This window comes from Schistocerca piceifrons, chromosome X (genome assembly GCF_021461385.2).
Source record: "Schistocerca piceifrons isolate TAMUIC-IGC-003096 chromosome X, iqSchPice1.1, whole genome shotgun sequence".
Classification (NCBI taxonomy): domain Eukaryota; kingdom Metazoa; phylum Arthropoda; class Insecta; order Orthoptera; family Acrididae; genus Schistocerca; species Schistocerca piceifrons.
The window spans coordinates 169,028,862-169,050,889 of record NC_060149.1 but is presented as its reverse complement, the minus strand read 5'-3'; the positions used below and the strand labels follow the sequence as shown (position 1 = coordinate 169,050,889).

At 40.5% G+C, this 22,028-nt stretch overlaps 1 protein-coding gene across 6 annotated transcripts in view; it reads left to right on the top strand.

The window, feature by feature from the left end:
* The window catches only part of LOC124721279 (nicotinamidase), a 284,503-nt gene that overhangs the window by 135,155 nt on the left and 127,320 nt on the right, over positions 1 to 22,028 (top strand). For all 6 annotated transcript variants that reach the window (XR_007006313.1, XM_047246164.1, XM_047246167.1 and 3 more), the window contains exons 5-6: positions 11,301 to 11,405; positions 11,485 to 11,619. Coding sequence is in view for 5 of the 6 variants with exons in the window: in XM_047246164.1 (XP_047102120.1) it covers positions 11,301 to 11,405; positions 11,485 to 11,619 (240 nt within the window). In the remaining variant the exon portion in view is untranslated. The remainder of the gene's footprint in view (positions 1 to 11,300; positions 11,406 to 11,484; positions 11,620 to 22,028) is intronic.

Sequence of the window (22,028 nt, the reverse complement as noted above, 5' to 3'; positions counted from 1 at the left end):
AACATAAAAAAAATGAAGACTTCACTAGCTTATGCCGACACACACACACACACACACACACACACACACACACAGAGAGAGAGAGAGAGAGAGAGAGAGAGAGAGAGAGAGAGAGAGAGAGAGAGAGAGAGATTGTAAGCTACACAGTTTGGCAATAACCATTCATTCGGGTGGACAGTTGCTTGGTAGTCAGGCCCACATAAAATGCTGTGCAAAAATTGTAGCAGGGCTGGTGTATGAAAGGCTGCTGTCACAGGTGGCCCTGCCTCTGTGGGGCAGGAAAACCTGACACAACTGGATTAGGATGTGCAAGTTGGGTGTATCAGACAGATATTGCCACTGGGTCTTCCACATGGATGTTCCCATGTGCCAAGTGAGTGGGAGTGGGTGTGGCATAAGCATGAACAGGAAATTGTGTAGATTGAGTAGGTAGTGGAATGCTGCTTTGGTAGGGATGGGAACATTTGTGGGCAGGATGCTCATTTTGGGGCACAATGACAAATACTCAAAACCATGGTGAAAGCTATGGTTCAGTTGCTCCAGTGAAGACTGATATTTGGTGACGAAGCAAGTGCTCCCTTTTATTTTTCTGTTGGGGTTTGCTAGTGGATTAGGGATGTGTGAGAATATGATGCAGGAAACTGTCTGCAGATTAGGTATAGGGAATAGTCGCCATAGTGGGCAAGCAAATTCCTGTCACTGTCACTGTCACTGTAGACACACCCGTCCACAGGTGGCCACACTATATGGGAGGGGCTGACAGCTGTCAAAATGCATGTGCTGTCGATGGTTAGTGGGCTGTATGCAGACAGAATTATGGATGGAGCCATCAGACAATTGGAGGTAAACGGCCAGGAAGGTAAGCAGGACCAGGTGGAGCGAATGGGCGAGAAGGTGTTGAGACTGTGGGGGAATGAGGGTTGGTTGTCTTGGCCCCAGGTCCAGATCATAAAGGATACCATCAGTGAACCTGAACCAGACATAAGGCAGGCTAGGAATGTTTCTTCTAGATGGTGGTGGTGGTGGGTAGTGTTTAACGTTCCGTCGACAACGAGGTCATTCGAGACAGAGCGCAAGCTCGGGTTAGGGAAGGATTGGGAAGGAAATCGGCCGTGCCCTTTCAAAGGAACCTGCCTGGCATTTGCCTGAAACAATTTAGGGATATCACGGAAAACCTAAATCAGGATGGCTGGAGACGGGATTGAACCGTCGTCCTCCCGAATGCTCTTCTAGATGGCCCATAAAAGATCGACATAGAAGTATGCCATGTGGGTGTACACGGCTTTGCCACAGATTTGTTTATACACCAACCAGTCAAAGGAAAAGTAGGTATGTTTGTTGATGTAATTAGTTAGATGCATAGGGAATGAGATGGTGAGTCAGGAGTTGGAGGGGCATTGGGAGAATTAGTGTTTGATAGCAGAAAGGCCCCGGCCACAGGGGTGGTGATTTGTATGGAATTGGCATCAACAGTAGGATTTGAGTAGGGTTTAGAGGTTATGCTGGGCTTGTATGTGGAGGAGCCAGACAATTAGTGGATGCCTTCTGTTAGAGTGTCACTTTGGTTCACCATGACAGTGTTAGAGTCTTTATTTGCAGGAATGGTGATTAAATCAGGATCTGCCTTGGGGTGTCAAATTGTTGTTTTTTTCTCCACTGAGAGATTATTGGTCCTGGGAAGGGACATGCAAAGGAGATTGAGGCCAAGTTGGAAGTAAGGAAATTGTGGAATGTAACCAGGGGGTGATTAGTTGGGAGAAGACAGGGTAGGATTGGATGATGGTATGAAGTGGGAGAGGCAAGGTTCCATATTGGAACTAGGTTGGCTATGGTTGGAGGGATTGATTCCAAAGAAGTGTTTCCACTGTAGAGATAGGAGAAGGAGAGTAGGTTTTTGACAAGTCCAACATGGTTAAACTTGGGTGTAGTGCTGAAGGTGAGGTCTTTGGACAGGATTGAAACTTCTGTAAGATTGAGATTTGTGATGGATAGATTGACAACATTGTTTTTGGCATGCTAGTAAATTTGATAATGTTTGAGGTGGTGCTTGGAGCAGTCTTCCATGAGGTGCAGGGCAAAGTTTCAATTTGAATGGTACGGTGTAGGTAGTTCTGTTTGCCCAGTTACAGTATCTTATGTAAGGAGCAGAGGCAGTTCATGGATGCCTTGGCCATGGATATTTGTTTTTGTATAGCATCAGGTTGATGAGGTATAGGAATCGGTGGAATCTGAAAATTTGAAGTTAGAACAGGTGGCATCCAAAGAAGGAAATTTTTATGGTTTGTTCTTGGGGAGGGGTCATTCCATGATTAGGTAGCATTTAAGAAACAGGATGTGGGACTGGGCTTTAGGTAGAGCCGGGGATACTGCTTTTAACTAATACAGATAGATGGAACAGGAGTCCATATGGGGTGGGATGTTGCTGAGGAGGAGGAGGGAAATTTAATGATGGTGAGTGGTGGATAAACACTGGGGAATATAGGAGGTACAGTGAGGTGGTGTTTGACGAGATATAGAAACAAAAGTAAACTCAGTAAAAACATGAAGTAGAAGCAGGAAATAAACCTATGAAAGCTCTCGGGAGCTATGAATAACATGTTGTGGGTTTGTGAAATGAAAATTCTGGAAGACATGCTGTTTGTTGTCAGCTAGCTCTGTGATGCGAGGATTTTTGTTCACATGTTAGCAATCATCACACAGTAGAAAAGAAGTGACAGATGCAAAATGGTGATGGGAGCAATGCGTAGAGGAGGGGTGGGTCAGTTCGGAGATGAAATGTAGTAATTTGCTGCTTCGATCTGGCGGAAGCATGGCTAGGAGGACAGCATGCACTGCAGTTGAAGCGGCCACAACCGCACTGCAGTTGAAAGGCCACAACCGCACTGCAGTGGAAGTGGCCACGACCGGTACCACAGGGTGCCACTAAAGCCATGTGCGACAATGCTGGTCAGGGCCAGTGTTGTGGGTGCATGGGAAAGGCAAGAAGAATAACTTAGGAAGAGATACAAACGGACAGTAGAGAGAGATAACCTTCACCCATTCTTGACCAACCCCAGCCATGACCACCTGCATCCCTATTCGTCACTGGTGATATAGCCAGCCTCCCTAACCACCAATATCCCCCATGCCCATGGCCTTGCTGCTGGTGAACACTGACTGTCCCAATGTCCCTCTGATTTCAATCCCACTCACTCATTCCTTATACATCCAACTAAATACATCACTACACTTTACTACTTCTCCTTTGAGGGGGAGATATATAAAGAAATCCACAACGTAGTTATCGGCACTTGCATGGCACCCTCCTATGCTAATATGTTAAGGGCTATCTAGAGGAAACCTTCTTACCCTCCCAAAACACCAAACTTCTTGTCTGATTCAGGTTCATTGCTGTTATCTTAATGATACGGACTCAGGACCAAGGCACTGCATCACCACACCTCCACAAACTCATCATCTTCTCTTCATTCAAATCACCTAGTCCTCTTCAGTTTACCATGCCACATTTCTGGGCGTAGACCTTGTCTTCTCTGATGATTCCTGATTCCATCCACAAATATGTGCATATCAGGCCCACCAACCATCAACAGTACCTGCAGTTTGGCACCTGTCATCCCTCCCACACTTAAAAAAAATTACTCTCACACAGTGTGGCCACCTGTGGATGGTTGTACTTGCAGGGATAAGAATTTCCTTGCTCAGTATGGTGAAGGAGGTCTTTAAGACTTTCACAGACAGGCAGTATTTCCTAAACCTAATTCACAGACAACTTCCCACACCATATTCTCACATACCCCTAATCCACTATCAAACCCCAACAGAAAGATGCAAAGGAGCACTTGCTTCATCACCCAATATCATTCTGCACTGGAGCAACAGAACCATAGCCTTCACCATGGTTTTGAGTATCTGTCATTGTGTCCCAAAACAAACATCCTGCCCACAAAATGTTCCCACCCCTCCCAAAGCAGCATTCCACTACTTACCTGATCTTTCTAATTTACTTATGCCACACTTGCTCCAATCCCCCTGACACATGGGCACACCCTGTGGAAGATCCAGGAAAAAGACCTGTCTGATACGTCCAGCCTCCACATCCTGCTCCAGTCTTGTCACAGATTTATCCTACTACATCATAGGTGGGCCACATCTGACACCAGCTATTTCATATACCAGCTCTGCTGCAATCTACACAGAATTTTACGTGGGCATGACCACCAACCATCTGTCCACTCGAATGAAGGGCCATTGCCAAACTGTGGCCAAGAGCAGAGTTGATCACCCAATGGTGGAACACACTGTCGAGCTCAACATCCTAGAGTTCAATGGCTGTTTTGAAACCTGTGCTATCTGGATCCTTCAACCCCCCCCACCCACACACACACACACACACACACACACACACACACACACACACACACACACTTGCAACACATCCTTCACTTTGGTAATCTTCCTCGCCTCAGTCTCTGCTAACTCCCTGCACCCACACCCTCTCACCAATAGTCTTTCCTTCCTTTATTTCACCCCCTCCCAATCAGTTCCACCACCACATCATCTTGCTCTGCACAAGGTCCCTAGTTCCAGTGCCTTGTCTTATACCATATATTTGCATCTTCTTTCGCCTGCTTCTTCTTTCTCCTGCATTCCTATTTTGTACAGCTACTGTGTCATTATTTGTTGAGTTGTTTCCTTATTCCTATATTTATACTGTAATTTACATGATCAGTAACATTTTTGCTGATTATTGAATAATGTGTTCTAGAGAAGCATCTGTCCATTACTCTAGTGTGTGAGCTTATTATATTTAAAAGATTATGAGTGTAATACATCAGTGAGCTTCATGTTTACTACACTGTTTGAATTTGCATTTATATTAAATTTGCCAAATGTAATAAGGTCATTAGGACCAGAATGGCCAAATATGCTACTAAGTGTATCCATGGAGCACAGGACATCAGTATTTGGTGTGTGATGTACTCCAGTCACTTTATACTTTGTTAAAATTACCACACAATCACCTTTGTGCCATTATCTGCAATAATTATTTGCTAATGAGTAGCCCTGTAAATTATAATACAATATTTCACTGGAGTTTCATCCATATCCAGTTATAATAACACATGACGAACTGTCCAGTTGATGAAGGAAAATTTGAGGAAAAAATAGTCTTGTAGGCCTAGTTACAAATCCTTTGTACAGTGCTAGGAGGGAATGTCATTAACAACATACTTGAAATCCTGACTGGTGGGGTATAACTTTTTTATGTTTTTCTTGAGTAACTCAAAAGCTACAGGTCATAGCAAAAATGTTTCCCAGTACAAAATTAAACTACATTACATTGCTACAAATGGGAAGCTATTCATGTTTTCTTAAGGACTAATAGTTTATGAATGGCAGGAGATGAAACAATTGCAGATTATTAAAAATATTGTTTTAACAGTATGAAATTAAAATTTATCTTTAAATGTAGTGGGTTAAAAACAAATATTAAATGTGAGTACCACCTCTAAGTGGTGTTGAGCCATAATAAAGGATAAATTGTGTTCAGGTGTAACAGGCTGAATGGAGGGATGTAGGGGGTAGAAGTGTGGGGGAAGGTAGGTTATCGGATTATGTTCATGCATTTCCCTCCTTCATAGGTCTGCAAATTGATGATGAGCAGGTTATTTCCATCTCTATATGCCCCAGTCATCCCAAGAATCTGCTACAGGGTGTCACACAGATTTATGCCAATCCTCCACACTGTACCATATGAATGCAGTGTGCAGAAATGCCCGGGGATGTTAATTTTCCACAAGATGTGTTAACACTACTGGAATGCAGACATGAGTTACTAATAAAGCTAATACAAGAAATGCATATGGACAGAATCTACATAAATCTCTGCACACTGTTCAACACTGCTAGAGGGAAAATTGATTCTTGGTCATCCTGTATGGGACTTGTAGTGTTCTTCCCCCACTACAAGTGGTGCTCAATTTTCAGTTTACAGATAGACTATACCTACCCAGCATATCCTGCCCATTTCCATCACATGAGTAAACAAAACAACTTCACTGAGCTCTTGTGTATGTACAGTGTAATTATTTTAGTTTATAAAATGAGTACTTTTTGCGACTGCTAAGTGAGCTTTTATGTCAAATATATTCCCGTAGACAAAGGCTGATAAGTGTTTAATTTGTAAGTTTGTTGTTGTTGGATGTATGATTAAGATTAAGCCCTCTATAAAGAAATGTTGGAAAAATTTACACGGTATACCCAACCCTACAGAACTGATAGAAAATTGAGAAAGAACAATTGGAATAGAATACCTGTAGTTCATGTCAGTAAACTTTTTAATTTATATCTAGTACTGAGTACCCAGCATTGCCCAGATAGATATTTATTCCGAAATTCTATTGGTTAATATCCTCCTTCCTCCTCTCTCTGTCCATCTCTTCCTTCACTCTCTGTCCATCTCTTCCTCCTCTCTCTCTTTCTCTGTCCATCTGCTCCTCCCCCCTCCCTGTCCACCTGCTCCTCCCCCCTCTCACCTCTCTCTGTCCATCTCCTTCTCTCCCCTCCCCCATCTATGTCCATCTCCTCCTCCCCACACTCTCTGTCCTCTCAGTCCCCCACCCCCATTTTCTCTCTGCACAGTCTCACCACCACCCGAGTAGGAGGCTGCTTGTTCTTACCCCCACATTATTTCTATCCAGATAGTAAGTAATAAGTGTACCAAGTTTGGTTGTTATGAATTTAGGAGTTTAAGAGAAGCCTTTCTCCCGTTGCTTTGCCCACATAAGCACATGTCACATATAATAACATATTTCGCCCTGCAGTTCTGTTTTCACACAGCTCATTGTTTATGATGTCATATCTCCTGAACTGTGTGTCGTACAATGATATACACACATCAAAAAAAGTTTTTCATCATCCTGGTTCCCAGAACTCCTGAAGATAGACGTTGACTGTGGATATTGTATCACAGGCACAGTCCCTTTGACTGTTCAGATATGTCATTAAATCTGCCCAAAGATGTAAACAACCATCCATGAGCAGCGCCTATTAGACGAGGGGCTCCAACAGCCAATCAGTTCCAGTCATTCCACCAGGAAGGAGGTACACGGTTCGTGTTGTCTGTAGTTCAGCCATGCCTAGATGGTCAATACCATGGTTCAATCACGTCAACATTGTTACTTTGTGCCAGGAAGGGCTCTCAACAAGAGGAGTGTCCAGGCGTCTAGGAGTGAAGCAAAGTGATGTTGTTCAGACATGGAGGAGATACAGAGAGACAGGAACTGTCGATGACATGCCTCGCTCGGGCTGCCCAAGGCCTAATACTAGAGTGGATGACCACTACCTACAGATTACGGCTCGGAGGAACCCTGACAGCAACGCCACCATGTTGGATAATGCTTTTCATGCAGCCACAGGATGTCATGTTAAGACTCAAACGGTGCGCAGTAGGCTGCATGATGCGCAACTTCACTCCTGACATCTATGACAAGGTCCATCTTTGCAACCATGACACCTTGCAGTATGGTACAGATGGGCCTAACAACATGCCGAGTGGACCACTCAGGATTGGCATCACGTTCTCTTCAGCAATGAGTATCGCATATGCCTTCAACCAGACAATCATCGGAGACATGTTTTGAGGCAACCTGGTTAGGCTGAATGCCTTAGACACACTGTCCAGCGAGGTGGAGGTTCCCTGATGTTTTGGGGTGGCATTATGTGGGGCCAACGTACACTGCTGGTGATCATGGAAGGCACCATAACAGCTGTACAATACATGAATGCCATCCTCCGATCGATAGTGCAACCATATTGGCAGCATATTGGCGATGCGTTCATCTTCATGGACGAAAATTCGCACCCCCATCATGCACATCTTGTGAATGACTTCCTTGAGGATTATGACATTGCTCGACTAGAGTGGCCAGCATGTTCTCAAGACACGAACCCTATTGAACATTTTGCAGTGAACACATAGTGTGTCATGGGGCGATCACTCTGTTGTAGAAATAATTCAAAAGCTAAGATCGCTTAAATACTGTTTACTGGATAACAGGTTTCAACACACTAAAGGTGCTATCATCGGGTCTGAATGTAGCTTGACACTTATAAACCATTTGGATATCCCGATACATGAGGCAGACCAGCTGATATAAAATCATTGTCACAAAAAATAAAAAACAAAAAACAACTGTTCTCATGGTCATTCTTTTCCATCATATATGTAAAACAGAAGTCACAAGATAAAACTATTTGGTACATGACCGCTGCTCGACTAACAACGGTCGGCATTACCATTGTTAGTCGAGCAGTGGTCATGTACCAAATAGTTTTATCTTGTGACTTCGGTTTTACATGTCTGATGGAAAAGAGTGACCATGAGAGCAGTTCTTTTTTAATTTTTGTGACAATTATTTCATATCAGCTGGTCTGCCTCATTAATTTGGATATCCAAATGGTTTATAAATGTTAAGCTACATTCAGATCCAATGATGGCACCTTTAGTGTGTTAAAACCGGCTATCCAGTAAACAGTATTTAAGCGATCTTGGCTATTGAATTATTCCTATTGAACATGCCTGGGATAGATTGAAAAGGGCTGTTTATGGATGACGTGACCCACCAACCACTCTGAGGGATCCACGCTGAATTGCCATTGAGGAGTGGGACAATCTGGACCAACAGTGCCTTGATGAACTTGTAGATAGTATGCCACGACGAATACAGACATGCATCAATGCAAGAGGATGTGCTGCTGGGTGTTACAGGTATTGGTGTGTACAGCCGTCTGTACCACCACCTCTGAAGGCCTTGCTGTATGGTGGTACAATATGCAATGTGTGGTTTTCATTAGCAATAAAAAGGGCAGAAATGATGTTTATGTTGATCTCTATTCCAATTTTCTGTACAGGTTCCAGAACTTTCAGAACCAAGGTGATGCAAAACTTTTTTTGATATGTGATTTTTTGTAAGTACATTCCGTGGTATATATGAATATTGTATGCAAAATGTGTTGCAAACAGAATCAGTAGCATGTGTGATGCAGCAGTTTTACTGCATGAACAATGAAAATGCAGTAAGCAATATACTTTTTCCTTTAATCAATTTGTGGGGAATTATCAGTGAGAAAAAGTTTTGTAAACATATGAAACCATGTGTAAAATTGGTTGCAAGTCACTAAGTGCTGTCAGTCTCAAATACTGGTCAGTTGTCTAGCTATTTGTGCATCGTGAGCTACACTCCTTTTTCACCCACTCCCCCACTCCTTTGAGGGGTAAGTGTTTCTTACCACCACAGTCGTTCTTCCCAGAGAGTAAGTGATATGTGTACCAAGTTTGCTTGAAATCAATCCATTGATTTAAGAGGAGGTGTGAAACATACATACATACATTAGTTTTTATAATATGTATGGATAACATTCAAACAATAGATAAAACAATGTAATGTAAACTGAGAATTATACTATTCATCTGGCATTTGTGTACTATGTAGTAAAATACTGGTGAGGAACTGTGTCTGCTGTCATCCAAGTCTTATTTATTCCTGAAAAATCAACTTAATTGCAATAGGTATAGATGTAGTACCTAAAGCAATAAGCAGGAAATCCGGGTTTGAGTCCTGGTCCAGAATAAACTTTCATATGGTGCTGTAGGTAATACGTCTATGCCTATTGCAGTTGATTTTCAGGAATAAATTTCAGTATTTGAAACTTTAGTTTGTCCTCAGATATTAAGTGTCTTACGATTGAACATTTTGCAGAGAAGGGTAGGCAAGCTTTAAATATTGTTCATATAAGGTATCAGTATACCTTCATAAGGCACAATATATTCAGAAATCCTATATTTAGTAAGAAGTTAATGAAACTGAAGGCATTGTTAGCTATGATTTGAATACAGACATTGTGAGTATAAACTTGTGATACTACCGATCAGGGCAGGATATGCAGATAGAGGGGCTGATCTGTGTTAGAAACTCGTATAGTCTTAGCAGACAATATCCTGTTTAAGCAGATGGCACAACTGAGTATTGTACCAGGAAAAATATGAACATACATATAGGCATTTGAATGTATGATGTGTTACATAGCAGCAACCATTGGTTTCAGCATCGTTAATTAGTTTCATGTTCCAGAGATCATTTAAACAATTCCTTTATCGAAATGATACAGAACAAGTTAGTTTAAAGAATATGTATACAACAGTTAGAGTAACTCATTTTTCTCATTGTGAGAAATAAATTCATCTAGTGCACAGGGGTTGTAATGCCGTCGGACTAAAATTGTGCTATATAAATATAGATTTTGGACATGGTCATTAATTTTAGATTACCAGAAGATACAACAACACAATTAAATAGAAAAATATATTTGATCTTGGAAATTATACCTTTTTCAGTATTTTGTTGCTAGTTTGAGTTGTGTTCAAAAAGGCGATGCTTATACCAGAGTTTCTAAATATCCTTTCTCGTAAGCGGACCTTGATTTGTAACATTGATAATTTGATGCAAATTACTGTTATCTTTCTGATTCATCATTTTAGTATTTTTTACATCAAGTTTTTCCCCGATTGTGAGCCTGTAGAACCTGTACCACTGTTACAATTAACTGTTTTCTTCCTGGACTGACTTCGTCCATGTGCTTCCACCATTTCCTCTTTGACAGAGTCACATTCATCTGTTTGCCATGATTATACCCCTAATGCCCCCAATGTCAACAGGATGTTCAACTCTTTAACTTCCATTTTAAGTTACTTAAAATGTGTAAAATTTCTGCAACAATGCATTATGAGATGCTCATGCTCATGTGTAAGTATACAGATAAATGAATCACCATTTAAACTCTGTGTTAATTGAAGTGAAACACCAGTATTGCAGATTGTAAATTTTGTGAAGAACAGATCCTACTGCTACTCACGCCGTATACATACCTATTGAGAAGGAATACAGTGGTAAAATTGTAGAAATTGTTGCTAATGCAAAGAGTATGAACAGTTGGCTTTTTGTCCGTGTACATAGTAGGGAGGATTCAAATAATAGTGACACCAAATATACTCTGTGCTATGCTGTCCAAGATATGATGCTATTCGGAGTATAATTGTAGATGTAGATGAAAAGTGCAAAATAAATAGTGTAAAGAAACAATACACTCAATATTCTGTCCAACACTCAATACTTTCCATTGGAAAATATTTTAAGGCAATTAGATTTTTTTGTCCTGTTTGTACACTTGTGCTTAAGGGTGTAAGAATGACTGCAACTGTACCATTGATGTAACAATTGTTTTTCAATAATTTTGCACAGATTGTTCGCCCTGTGAGTGTGTTTTTGATTGTTGATGTCCAAAACGACTTTATTTCGGGGTCTTTGAACATTAGTCACTGCTCAGCCAAGCAGAATGGAGCCGAGGTAATTCTTCTACGTAAAATTATACGCAATAGAGCTACACATTGTAAAAGCAATGGTGATGATTTAATTTGATTTGCAGGTTATCGAACCAATAAATAAGTTGCTGGATACAGTCAAGTTTGATGCTGTGTTTTATTCCTTGGATTGGCATCCAAGTGATCATGTTTCTTTCATTGATAACTTGAGCCAGAGGAAAGTTCATCCATCAAGTCCTGTAAGTATGAGCAGTCTTTTAATTCTGTAGTATAATACACTGATCTCCATAAAAAGAGCTGCACCCAGAAGAGGCCGAACAGTCCAATGCAAACTGGGTTGTATGTTGTTCACCATCAGCTATGCCAATGATTGCTTTTGCATGGTCAGCCATGCACTCAGGGAGTGTGGGTGGAACCATGGCGTCATGCTCACCAGTTGATATTTTAGAGGGCCGGCCGTGGTGGTCTCGTGGTTCTAGGCGCGCAGTCCGGAACCGTGTGGCTGCTACAGTCGCAGGTTCGAATCCTGCCTCGGGCATGGATGTGTGTGATGTCCTTAGGTTAGTTAGGTTTAAGTAGTTCTAAGTTCTAGGGGACTAATGACCACAGCAGTTGAGTCCCATAGTGCTCAGACCCATTTGAACCATCTTTTATATTTTAGGGCCCTGAACAGCTATACTGGCCAGTGTGACAATGGGTAGCATCACTACAGCATCACCTGCACATGCACTTTGGCCAGGCGACACATTCAACAGCGGGTTGCCAAGCTAGGCGAGTATAAGAAGCACTGCATTGTGGGGTTGCGGGAGGCTCGGCAGTCCCAGAGTCATATTATGTGCCACACCAATTGTACGGAGACCACCATTGCTTGTTGTTAGGCGCAATGCATACAGAAAGGCAAGCGCACACAACGTGTTTGTTCTGAATGTCCGACGTGCACCATAAGGAGGGAGGACTGGAGGATTGTCCACAACACTCCAACAGATCCAGTGGCAATGATAAGGGCCATCCAATAGGCTGTACTGCTGTCTAACATCGTCCTGTATGTGCTAGTTCCATTGGCAGGCAGTTGCATGACACAAGCCTAACCACGTGCAGTTGTTACAATACGTGCCACTCAGAGCCATGCAGCATCATGCCCAAGTCGCCTGTTGTCAGTAGTTATAGATGTGGTCTGCTGCAGACTAGCAATGGGTCATCTTTAGTGACAACTCCCACTTCTGCCTCGGGGGCCGTGACCACTGGGTCTGTGCCTGGAGGCACAAGGGAGAGCACCACTAGGAGTGCTTTCAGCTCTCCCCTCCTATGTTCTGCCAGCCTGGTATGGGGAGTAATTGCCTGTGGTACCAGTTCACTGTTTGTGTTCCTGACAGTCTCCAGGACAGCCACATGGTACGTGGAGTAGGTCCTGCCCTGCCATTCATGAACATCTATGGCCATAACCATGCCTCATTTAAACAGGACTACGCTAATCCTCGTACCGCTGCCTCCTCTGAAGTGTGAAGTGTGCCTTGCAGTTGTGGATACTCTGCCATGGCCAGCTGCATCGCATGGTCTCTCTCTCTCTCTCTCTCTCTCTCTCTCTCTCTCTCTCTCTCTCTCTCTCTCTCTCTGTGTGTGTAGCACAATAAATGTTGGTCCTTTAAAAGTTGAGAGTGTAATCATTTCATATGTGTGGTACCATCTTCATGCCTGCCAACAATGATCGCAATACTCCCTGTCCTTCTGGGTGAGCTCTTTTTATGGTGATCTGTGTCATAATTGTGACTATTTTACTTGCAAGAATAAACACAGATTGAGTGCTAAACTTTTCAAAAGTTATGGCAAAACCTATAATGTAGATGTAAAACCATAACCTATGTGTAAAAATGGACAAATCGTAATATTTCAGGACACCCACTGAAGATGCCTTGTAAAAAAGGTGAAACGCATCTGGGTGCATAAATAAAAGTAAAAATTTTGATGTGCAGTGTGCAAAAAAGGCATTTTCTTTGAAACAACTGCAATTTATATACAGCTGCTGTGAAAACGGGCACTACAAGAAACGTGTTTTCAAAAGTTCACGTTGGTGCTCTGAATAAAAGAACTGTGTTTGTCGTGTCCCTCTCGTGGCGTGGGACCATGTATTTAATGAGTAAAATGATATTCTGAGAACTCCCATGTTGTTCATTCGCTGAGGACATAGTGAAGATTGTTCGGCATTGCCCTCCACATACCTGTGTGAATGAAGTGTTGTGTGATTAACATTGCCCTGTGCCCTCATTTATAAGTCACATGTGGAGAAGTTTTAAATTAATCCAGGATATTGGTGCACAGGAGATAAGGAATTCTGTCCTGTCATATCATTAAGTTAAGTAGTAGTTTTGACTTTGTACATATGTACTGTTTGTGTTTTCCTTTTCTTTTTTGTTTATAAATGTATAGCCATGGTGTTCTTTTAATCATTGACAAAGGTCTTCTTAGGCACTTGTGGGTTTTATTGTTGTTCTGAAGAAAGTGTAGTTATCTACACCGAAACCTGGGTTAACACTTAACACTAGGTGCTTTTTTCGCAATTGAGACGGGTTTTTAGTTAATATATTAACCAACGATTGCTGATGCACTGTGATGTTGAAGGTTCTTAATTATTACAGGTGTAATAGCAAAAAACAAATATAGGACAATTTATTAATTACACAACAAAAAGAAATTTTATTTACAATGAAGAATTGAAAGGAAGAAACATCCCATAATGTACAGTATGTCATCATAGCGTGCCCTCTGTTGAAGGTTGTAAAAGTTATACATAGTCCAAAAAATGACTCACAGAATGCCAGGTGGTTACCTAGGAGATGAAATCTGAATCAATACATACTGTTATCAACCACCAATATTTTGGAATCAGTGATAGCCTGATGCTATCTAAAATAAACAGGAAACGTGTTCCAGTCCTGTATGTTCGTATGCCATTACTCATAACAAACATTAAGCTTAAAATGTGCATTGAGAAACATTATACATTGTAAAATGAAAGTAATGTTCCATAAGCTAAAATGTAATCTGCAACTTTGTAAGCAGAAGTGTGGTTACATTCCTGGTCAATTTAATAAAATATGTAAATGACATAAACATTGGCATATCACAATTATAAGAAGTAGTAATAACAGCTTAAAATGTGCATCAAAATATGATATCATTAAATGAAAGTGAAGTTTCCATTATTTGTGTATGCACACAAACAATTCGTAGTGTGCACAATAGTCACTGTACAGTCACATCAGTTGCACAGCAATCGGCACATCGTACACTTGGGATTGAAGTACTTGATATCAGTTCATGACCAGGAGATTCATTAGCATATTTCAGTTTAACTTAAGGGGGGATGTAACATAAAATGTAAACATTTATTTAAAAAATCATTACAGCCATATTTATTAATGTACAAATCTAACATTTTGCATGTGTAAAACAAAAGAGCTGTGTTTTAACAGAAAAATATAATAAAATATGCAGGATTAATATTTTGCCAGAAATTTGAATTTTTTTATTGTCTTTTTTTATAAAAAGCCATAACTCAAATTATAATCATGAAATCCATCGGAAAATTTTGTTATAGTGTCTCGAGAAGGTTATAAGACCACTGAACTACAGTTAGTAATTTATGGTACAAACTGTATCATTAACAGAGTTTTTAATTTTGCACATCCAAAATTAACTTTTTTTCTACATACAATCATCTAAAAATCAGAATTTAATTGCAGGATGTCGTATTTTTTAGTTCCAGGGAGACAGCAACCCATTTCAAACAGCTCCTGAAAATTTCATAGCACTAACAAGTCTACTTCTTGAGAAAAGGCTTTTACAAAAAAATGTTAAACAGAGAAAATGACATTCAGAGATTTTCTTCTCATATTCCTTCATGTAATAAGCTTACCTCAATTTTAAAATCCTCCATACTGATACTCCTCGTACTCCAGGTTTCTCTTCTCTCCTCTTCGAATGTGCCTGGCCTGTATTTGCAGGTAAGATACTACTGATCTGTTAGCTTTCTTGACCCTGCTCTTGCCGATGGTGTAAAATGCTTTTGTTGCAAACACACCAGGATCTATACCAACTCTCTTCAGCACTTCAATTCTGCCATTATTTTTGTTATTGTAACAAAACTGCACCCTAGACACCTATTTTGAGTACTTGAAGTCCACAGAATGTCCTTTTTGGGTGTCTAATCCAAATTAAATTATTGAGGCTTTCAATTGCATTTTATGTCTTTCCAAGAAGACACTTCCTCAATAAATCAGGGTTTGCAAGAAACCTGATTGTGGTCTTCATTGCATTCATAACAGGTTCTGGTCATGAGTGTTTATGTGAATATGTCTCATTTCTGTTGTTGAACTTATACCAATTGTCTTTTGGACACAGATTGTGCATTGGTGTTTGGTCAGTGGATAGTTTGTGGAAAAAAATTGCCCACACAGCATACCCCATTGCCTCTAAATTGTGTGTGTTTTTCCTTATGGCTTTCCCATAAAATAACTGAAGAGAATCAATTTCTTTCAGAGTAAGCCTGCCATTTCCTCCTAGTGGTTTTCCATCCTCAAGTACTTCACCTTTCTTCTCTTTCAGCAAGCGCCGAAGCCTATCACCAAGCCACTTTTGGATGTGGCCAACACATTCCAACTTTTCTATTGTTGTAGTGTACTGATTTTTATGTTACAGTTTTTAATGAAGAGGAGTCCCCATCACCAAGGTATTTAGTATATCTAACACCATACTGGTCGTCAGATCTGGAGAACATCCTCACAGCTGCAGCAGCCACCATGCCCCTATTTGAGCCACTGTAATTCTTAAAGCATGCTATTGCACGCTTTTCTTGCCACAGTTTCTCACTGTCTTATGGAGCGAGGTGGCGCAGTGGTTAGCACACTGGACTCACATTCGGGAAGACGACGGTTCAATCCCGCACCCGGCCTTCCTGATTTAAGTTTGCCTAAATCGCTTCAGGCAAATGCCGGGATGATTCCTTTGACAGGGTACGGCCACGTTCTTTTTACATCCTTCCCTAATATGATGAGACCAATGACCTCACTGTTTGGTCTCGTCCCCCAAATCATCCCAACCCCTCTCACTGTCATCATAGTTGGATATTTTCCTTGTTGCACTCTGGTGGCAGTATTTAGACATAATTTATACATCTGAAACTTTACCCGAGTCAATACCAATAACAGATGCAACTCCATACAGAGTTATGTGATCCCTTTTCATCCATGTCCCATCTATAGACACACACAAGTCAGTAACATTTGTAGGAGGTTCACTGTCCTGAATATCTACCCCAGGATCTATTTCTTTTTGGTTTATTTCCACCAGTTCCTCCACTGCTTTCTTCATAGAAACTTTGACAGTATTGTATACAGCATCAGACATTTCTTTATTTATTTTAACAGTCCTTGCACAAGGTGGAGGCATGTTCAGAAAACCACACAATAAATTACCTCCTTCCCTGACCTGTCCAAGGCATCTCAGAGCATATGCTACCCTAAAATTGCTTTCATAGGTACCAGTGTCAATTTTTTTTTGGAGGAGGAAAATGATAATTCATAGCCACACAAATTACAAATTAATTTAAAATCAGAAGCTATTCCCACTCTACTTTCTTAAACAACAATCACACATTCCATATTTTTACAGCTAACACATGAACATGAAAACTTTATAGCCTGGCAGAGAGTCTCTAAATCAAAAAGTCTAGCTCCAATGAGATCCATATCAACATCATTCATGCACCTGTGCAATTCTCCTGGCCCAAGTTTCGATGCTGAGGCGGAGAGCTTATGTTCTTCATTTTGAGCTGCTTCCTCTTTTTTGTTGGTAAACCAATTTCCATGAAACCTCCATTTCCTAAACACGGTTTTCCACCACCCATTATGCATAAATCTTGACTTCCAAGTAAAGGTTTGTGACTTCAAACCTTCCACCTACTAATATGTGTTAGTATTGTCAAAATGTAAATAAACCAGATGAAAGAAAGTTTTCAGGCAAAGATATAGATGTCAGCCAGAGATATAGAAGTCAGCCAAAGATATTGAAAGACAATAGCATTCACACTGACAAAAATTCTGCTGAAGCAAGCAGTTTCCCAAGTGTCGGAAAAGATGGAAGTGGCCGCCGGTTCAGAGTTAATCAGTTTAACAATTTAAAGGCATTTCTAAAGCTGCTATCACAATAAAATTCACACACAACATAGATTAAACTGTGTAGATCAAGAAAATAGTATTTTTGAAAAATCGATTTTTTGGACAAAAATCCATTACATCCCCCCTTAACAGCCCATGTCATTCACTAAACACTGTGGTGTCTACATCTGAAACCACACACATATAGCATTCATGCAGCTTCATGGTTGGCACATCATAGTTTTTAAGATTAATGTGCCAGATAGCAGTTCTAACTAATAAGAAACACAATGTGTATAGTTATTTAGTTCTTTACGCTTGGGTCACACTGAAACCACGAAAGTGGATCACTGTTCAAACAGTTATTTTTCATCAGCCACAGACACAGTATGCATTAGCAGTCATGCGGCACGACAATCACATTTCTGTTCTTGCTCCCGTCTGTTTGTTGATGCTTTTCTCTTCTGACCTATTGATATTATGCACTGCTCGACTCATCTCACTTCACATTACATTACATTACATGTTAAAAGATTCTGAGTGCACTGATTGACAGTTTCATACAAAATTACAACTTCATATTAATCTGTTAATGGAAAATGATTTAAGCATATTAACAAGTGTGAGAACATAACAACATCAGAATAAATGGAAAAAATACACTTAAATTCATGACAACTGGATGACATTAACAGAAACATAGTTGTGCAAAGAAATAGTTGTACAGAGAAATACATTTACAAAACTTGTCCTGAAATACCCCTTTCAATGTATTACAAAAATAAAGCAAAAACCAAGGAAAAATAAAGTACAAGAAAAAGGAAAAAAGTATTATATCATGTCATAGTGTTATCTTCAGAAGGCAATCTATAGGAAACATTCCTAGCCACCCAACATACCTTGTCTGGTTAAGATTCACTCATATCTTCCTGATCTGGATGCAGAATGACGACACTATCCTTATTCCTTCACAGCTTGGTTTTCTTTATCTCCTACCTATTTTACTGGCTGTCCTCATCTTGGTGTGATACCTTCCTAGAAATTGAGGTCTGACTCTGTAATGGCTCATACAAACTGCTGTCCATAACAAGCCCATTAACCATCAGCAGTATTTACATTATGATAGCTGCTATCTATTCCGTACTGAAAGGACTCTATGGTTGCCTGTGGACACAACATCTGCAGTGACAAGCAGTTCTTCACCCAGTGTGCTGTAGGTGTTACTTAGACTTTTACAGGCAGACATTACCCTCTGCCCCACTCCCACATCCACTCCTCCCCCAAACCTAGTCTGTAAACAGATCACCCCTGTCATATCCATACATGTCCCTAATCCTCCAACCTCACTGATGAACCTGCTGCTAAGGAGTATCTCATTCATGATCTAATATTGTCTTTGACTGGAACAACTTAACTACATTCTAATGTCTGGGCTGGGATTACTTATGATCATGCTCAGAAATGAGGAATATCATACCGATAATCCTTTGCGTCCCTTCCAAATAGTATTCCACTGTTCACCCAATCTATGCAATATTCTAGTCCATCCTTTTGCCCCATCTACTCTCGATCTCTAGCCACATGGTTCAAACTCCTGTGTAAGATACACCCAAGTGCAAGACCTGTCCAACACACACACACCCAACACATTCAGTTCCAACTATCTTAGATATATCCTATCCTGTCAGAGTCAAGGTCACCTGTGAAAGCAGTAATATATTATATACCAGCACTGTTGCAACTTCTGCACTGCTTTATAGGTGACCGTGAACAGAGTTGACCACATTGTGGCAGAATGCACTGCTGAGTATAATTTGCACGAATTCAATGGTTGCTTCACAATCTGTGGATTATATAAACACAATTGTCCTTTCAGCGCATCCATTGATCCCATAATCGTTCTTGCCTCATTCTTCACAAAACTGTGCTCCAGAACCACCTCCATCACTCTTCCATCAGGCTAACTTCATTCACCATACACTCGCACCATCCTCTCAGCAGTCTTCCTCTATTCTATTTCCCTCCTCCCCATTCTCTCCTCCATGTTACTTCCTATGCTTGTGGCCAGAACAAGCTGACCAGTGCCACATTCCTATCCAACATGCATGCTGCATCTCCTTCCTAGCTGTCAGCCACCTTACTCAACCTTCCTGCCCATGTCCTCACCTCCTTTCTCCTCTTGCCCAGTCCAACAGACAGATCAACACCTCAACTAATATGATGAAGTGTTATGTTTACTCCTTCCATTATTTATATTCTACCAAGTGCTTTCCATTACCATAATCTCATTGACAGACCCAAAAAGGATACAGTCATGATGGTGTTACATCGTAAGACTCTCTTGGCATATCTCCAAAAAAAGTGATCAATCTAAAATGAATAACTGGTTAAGTTTTGATCAAGAAAAGATTTGAGCCTGTTATCCACCCACCTGTAAAAATTAAAAGTCTTTCAGGCAGCTTGAAAGATAAATTAATAATTCTACTAAACCTAAAATTCATTTGAGTAACTCTTAATATTTCAAATACACAGAATGGCTAGGGTTATAGATGCTGGACTACCTTGGGCAAAGATGCATCAAATTGTATCTTTAAAGCTTGCTATAATGTGCTACCCTGAATGGCTGGATTATTATATTTTAGGTAGCAGGTAGAAAGGAGGGATGTGTGGGTTAGGAGGATTGAGATCTGTGGAAGGAATTTTGAGACCTCAGGGACCCAGGGTTTTTATTACGTATTTTCCAAGGCTCAGTACAGGTCGAAGCACTGGGTCATTCCAAACTGTTTTAGTACATCAAGGTGTCTCAGAGCTGACGAATCCCTCTGCCACGTAACTCTCACAGTCAAGTATCATAGTAACAAAGCCTTTTCCTGCAGAGTGGAGGATGACAATATAGCAGTGTAACTTAATATTGTGAATAGCATGCGACTCAGTAGGAACTGAATTATGAGGATTCAGTTGTATTTTGGAAAACATTTGGGAATGATTTTGGAAACAAGAAATTGCTGCAATGCCTGGAAAAGTTGATTTCAGAGGTAGTGGACAAGGAGGAGGATTCCTATAAAATTTAGGTGGGAATTGTTGGGGTCATTATTGTGAATGGTAGTTGCACAAGAAGGGTGGAGGGACCTTACATTTTAATCTGTTTAATCATCATTGTAGATAACTTTTTAAGGTGATGTGAGATGTTTTGGTCATGTTTATAGTTGCCTTCACAGCGAATTATGCTGAGTCTGCTCATGTGACAGGGGCTGAAAGGAGGAAGAATCATAACTTGGTGTGAATCATTGTTGATGGTCATAAATGTGTATGTCAGTAATAATGTGAGTAGGGACTAAGGATTGATCAGTTTGGAATTCAAGTAGAGATTAGTCAAAAGACAGGTCTACATCCTGAGCTGGGAACCTTTAAGGTGAGGCCTTTAGGAGCAACACCGAAGGTTAAGACTAAAGAAAAAGTATACAGTACTGTAGTTTGGCTATGGCAATTGCATGTTTGCATAAGGAGTGTAGGAATTCTGATGTAGGTCCGGGGAACATTAAGAGATAGGTAATAAAAAACAGAGATGTCTTACACTGGTAATAGTTACTCTATGAGATAGAAACTGGATTCGAACAAGGAGAATGACTTCTGTTGGCAAATCATTCCCTGGCAGGATGTGCAAGAGATAGTAAAGTGATTTTGCAATAAGAGGTAGTCACTAAATATTGTATAAAGGGAGCTGGATAAAACAAATATGACTGCTAAGAGACAAACTGCTACTAGAGAAAAATAGTTGCTACAGAGGGAAGAACTGCCAACAAACAGGGAAGAATTGCTGCCAAACCCAGATAATTGATATAGGCATATACACTGACGAGATCACCAAACAAAGAAGAAAGATTTGCTGAACACAGAACTGAAATCATGAAATAACAGAAAAAAAGATGATGACAGGCTAGAATGACAGCTGACACACACAAGCAAAAAAGAATAATAGTCATTGCTTGCATCAAAAAGAAAACTCTTAAGAGGTGACATTTCTAGTACTGCTAATAGTAACACAAAGTACATAATAGTAATACTAGTGTAGCAATAACAGTAACAATAATATTAAAATTCAAAGAAAATCAAACCAATCACAATCAATATATGGAAAAAACAAACCTTCCTGCTTCCTGTGTAAAAGACTGATTAGTGGACTGTGTAGAGAAGAAATTTGAGTTTAGTCTGGTGTGTAACATGAAACATTGTGAACATATTTTGTGCTTGTGATGTGAATAAAGTAATTATTGTGTAACAAATTATGTGTTTGATTGGTATTAGTTGCAATGTGCTAATTCCAGGTGACCCCGAGGCAGTAGGTACTTCAAAACTTTGGATTAACAGAGGAGGCAGGAGGCTGTGACCGCAAACAGCATGGGCAGTAGAGTTAATGGCATATCAAGCTGCAAACAAAGCAACTTACAGCAACTCTCATATAGTGTGGGCACAAACATGATCAGTGGTGCCAGAGG